The sequence below is a fragment of the Trypanosoma equiperdum genome, assembly GCF_001457755.1.
Source record: "Trypanosoma equiperdum strain OVI genome assembly, contig: ctg_1643, whole genome shotgun sequence".
Lineage (NCBI taxonomy): Eukaryota > Euglenozoa > Kinetoplastea > Trypanosomatida > Trypanosomatidae > Trypanosoma > Trypanosoma equiperdum.
The window spans coordinates 1,131-4,595 of record NW_027123664.1 but is presented as its reverse complement, the minus strand read 5'-3'; the positions used below and the strand labels follow the sequence as shown (position 1 = coordinate 4,595).

The 3,465-nt window shown below is 52.7% G+C and overlaps 2 protein-coding genes across 2 annotated transcripts; both read left to right on the top strand.

Moving 5' to 3' along the window:
* Positions 1-122: 122 nt before the first annotated feature.
* TEOVI_000817700 (uncharacterized protein) lies at positions 123-488 on the top strand (the record flags this gene model as incomplete). Its single annotated transcript, XM_067222516.1, has 1 exon — positions 123-488. The coding sequence occupies one exon, from the start codon at positions 123-125 to the stop codon at positions 486-488; it is 366 nt and encodes a 121-aa protein (XP_067078617.1).
* A 344-nt stretch (positions 489-832) lies between these two features.
* TEOVI_000817600 (cysteine peptidase C (CPC)) lies at positions 833-1,855 on the top strand (the record flags this gene model as incomplete). The annotated part of the gene is made up of 1 exon (XM_067222515.1): positions 833-1,855. The coding sequence occupies one exon, from the start codon at positions 833-835 to the stop codon at positions 1,853-1,855; it is 1,023 nt and encodes a 340-aa protein (XP_067078616.1).
* Positions 1,856-3,465: the final 1,610 nt, after the last annotated feature.

Genomic DNA, 3,465 nt, shown 5'->3' with positions numbered 1-3,465 from the left:
ACACACACACACACTCTCTCTCTCCCCCTCCTCCTCCTCCTCGTGAATTGCTTTGTTTATATCCCACAACGCGTAGCCTTGACGGCGACAACAGCAACTACTACTGTAACTGCGACGGTAGCATGGAACTGAACGAGCTGCAACGCCTTGCAGCGGCATTCGACGAACAAGGGATGCGCTACACATTCACAGCCTCCGAGCACCCGTCCACACCAGGCGTGTACCGTTTCGTTTTCTCCCGCCCAACGAACGCTGCACCGGAATCTGCCGTTTACATTAATGCCGACATCACGCGTGCACCAAATCAAAACGGAAGGGGGGACGCCGACGATGCGGCTACTTACCGCGTAATGATTGAGGGTTTGCGTTGGCCATACTACATCAAGTTGCGAGATGGCATTGTTGACGAGGGCGGGTTCCCGGAAAGTTTACTAGAGAGGGTTGACTTGCAAAAATGTAAAGTAAATGAAAGGTGTCTTTGGACATGAAGCTCCACTGACCTCGCATTGAGCGCTGGGTGCGCTCTGGAACGCATCACCCCTCCTCTCACCACATTTCCTCCTTATTAGATACGAACGCAGGTTTTCATGGACGAAACTGAGTATTGGAGGCTATTTACCCGCATGATTCCCCCTATCTTCCTTCACATCCTCTCCCCATTCCCTCTCCACCCAACCCCTCCACTGTTTAATCTGAGCAACCCGGGGGCAAAACAAGTGATTTTCCTTTCTGTTTTTTTCTTTTTAAGGGAGAAAAAAAAAGTGTATACGACAGCTCCACAGAGGGGCAACGACAACATCGAACTTGCAGACCCGTACAAATCCGGTGACACATGCATCTCATGCGTGCCTGCATCACATTTTGTATCGCTTCGACGGCTGTAGTCGCCGTAAACGCCGCCCTCGTTGCTGAAGACGCGCCCGTCCTCTCCAAGGCTTTCGTCGACCGCGTGAACCGCCTCAACCGCGGGATTTGGAAGGCGAAGTACGATGGCGTCATGCAAAACATAACATTGCGCGAGGCGAAGCGGCTCAACGGTGTTATTAAAAAGAATAATAACGCCAGCATCCTTCCGAAGAGGCGATTCACCGAGGAAGAGGCACGTGCCCCGCTTCCCAGCAGCTTCGATTCCGCTGAAGCTTGGCCCAACTGCCCCACCATCCCACAAATTGCAGATCAGTCCGCCTGTGGCTCCTGCTGGGCAGTCGCTGCGGCCTCAGCCATGTCCGACCGATTTTGTACGATGGGGGGTGTGCAGGACGTCCATATCTCAGCAGGTGACTTGCTTGCGTGCTGCAGTGATTGTGGCGATGGCTGTAATGGTGGCGATCCGGATAGGGCGTGGGCGTACTTTAGCTCAACAGGCCTCGTTTCGGACTACTGCCAACCCTACCCATTTCCCCATTGCTCACACCACAGCAAAAGCAAAAATGGGTACCCTCCCTGTTCTCAGTTCAACTTTGACACGCCCAAGTGCAATTACACGTGCGATGACCCGACAATCCCCGTTGTCAACTACCGTTCCTGGACGAGCTATGCGCTTCAAGGAGAGGATGACTACATGCGTGAGTTGTTCTTCCGCGGTCCATTTGAGGTGGCGTTTGATGTCTACGAAGACTTCATCGCCTACAACAGCGGCGTCTACCACCACGTTTCAGGACAATATCTCGGAGGACATGCGGTGAGGCTCGTTGGGTGGGGCACATCAAACGGAGTGCCGTACTGGAAGATTGCCAACAGCTGGAACACCGAGTGGGGAATGGACGGTTACTTTCTCATCCGCCGCGGAAGTAGCGAATGCGGCATCGAGGATGGCGGTTCTGCTGGCATTCCTCTTGCACCCAACACGGCGTAGGTTGCACATCGTTAAACCTAAGAGTCGTGAACATTTATGCGTGTGTTTTTTTCAATCTAATTTTATTCCAACAGATGCGTTTTAGTTTAACCCCAGGATAGCGATGAAGATGCTAGAGGGGAGAAAACTTCTTTTTGTACGAAATGCGTATCGCAGCGCCCACGAGTACCCGTAGAACTTTCACTTTCGCTGCAACTTTGCTACTGAATATCTGAAAGTAAAGGAGAGAAATAAACGGCTGCCGGTGCGCGGGATCCCTTTGCCCGCACTGCCGCCATATTCCCCTCTTGTTGTTGTTTTGCTCCCTCTACCGCAGGTTTCCAGTAGGTGCTGCCATTCTCCCCCGCTTTTTTTTTTTTTAATCTGAAGCCACAAAAGTGTTGCAGCTTCCCTCTTCTAATACGCATCACACCGGCGTGATGCCTCTCTTCCCGATATTGTGGCCGCTCGGGTGGGAGCATTTTATGAATCTGGTGGCCGCTTTCCGGTGAAGAAACTTAACGCAGAGATGTTCCGGGGCATCCGAACGCGGCCAAATACACACAACCACCCCCACAACTGTTGGTGTGGGTTTTCTCCAACAATCAGACCAGGTGCTGCCCGTAGGAGAAGTGGTACTTGCTTTAGTGCTTCTGAGCGATGCACGCCCTCGGGGAAGGGATAAGGATGTTGGGAGCCTCTTTGGATACGCGTATAATTTCACGACGCAAAGATTTGAAAAGAAAACAGAAAAAAACAACAACAAACGAATGGGTCGCTTTTTAGTGCCTCTTACACTTTTAGCATCCCACACGGCAGCTGCGGCGGGGCCCGTCATGGATACCGGCATTAGCGCATGCTGTACAACGTAAGTTTCCGAGAGGGTTTGGGCATGAACTCGGGCCCGCTATTATGTGGACTGGACTTCTGGGGTTTACAAATACGCACACACACGTGGACGTGGCTAACATGTGGAGGAACCTCTTGATGTGGAAGAAATGGAATAGTGGTCATCCTCCTGCCGAGACGTGGTCACCTCGATTGGGGCAGTGTTTTACAGTGTTTGAGCGACTTGCCGAGTCAGTTGCGCAGTGGATGGATATTTCCCCCTTCTGCGAGACACCGTCCCGCAATACGTTTTGTGGGGCAGCAAGGGTATTGTTCCCTGTTGTCAACCCTCCCCTCGCCCCATTTTCCCGTGCTCACATTGTCCGCTTCCACCGTTCATGATCCTCATGCTTTTTTTTTCCATGATTCCTGAAAGTGCCAGGCGTTTTGACCAGCCTCTTTGCGCACGTGATTTTTATACGCCCTCGCCTGCGCAACCTCCACTATCAAGTATTCAACCATATTCACCTTTGCCCCATGCCCCATGTCGTGTTCAGCTGTATTCGTCACCGGGCGGCGAGGCTTGCGTTCGGAACTTTTCTCCCAGCCGCGGCGGGGGTACCCTGTGCACTGCAGCGCCCCATTCACCCATGAGGCGGCGTTGATCCTTTATAGTAGCTAACCCCAAACAGACGCGTAGGCCTCGGGGGCACACTTTGCCGGTGATATCGCCCAAACAAATCCGCCGTTGAGCTCCATCATCCGGTTGTGTGCCGCGCCTCCTTCAGCATGTTGTTCTCCCT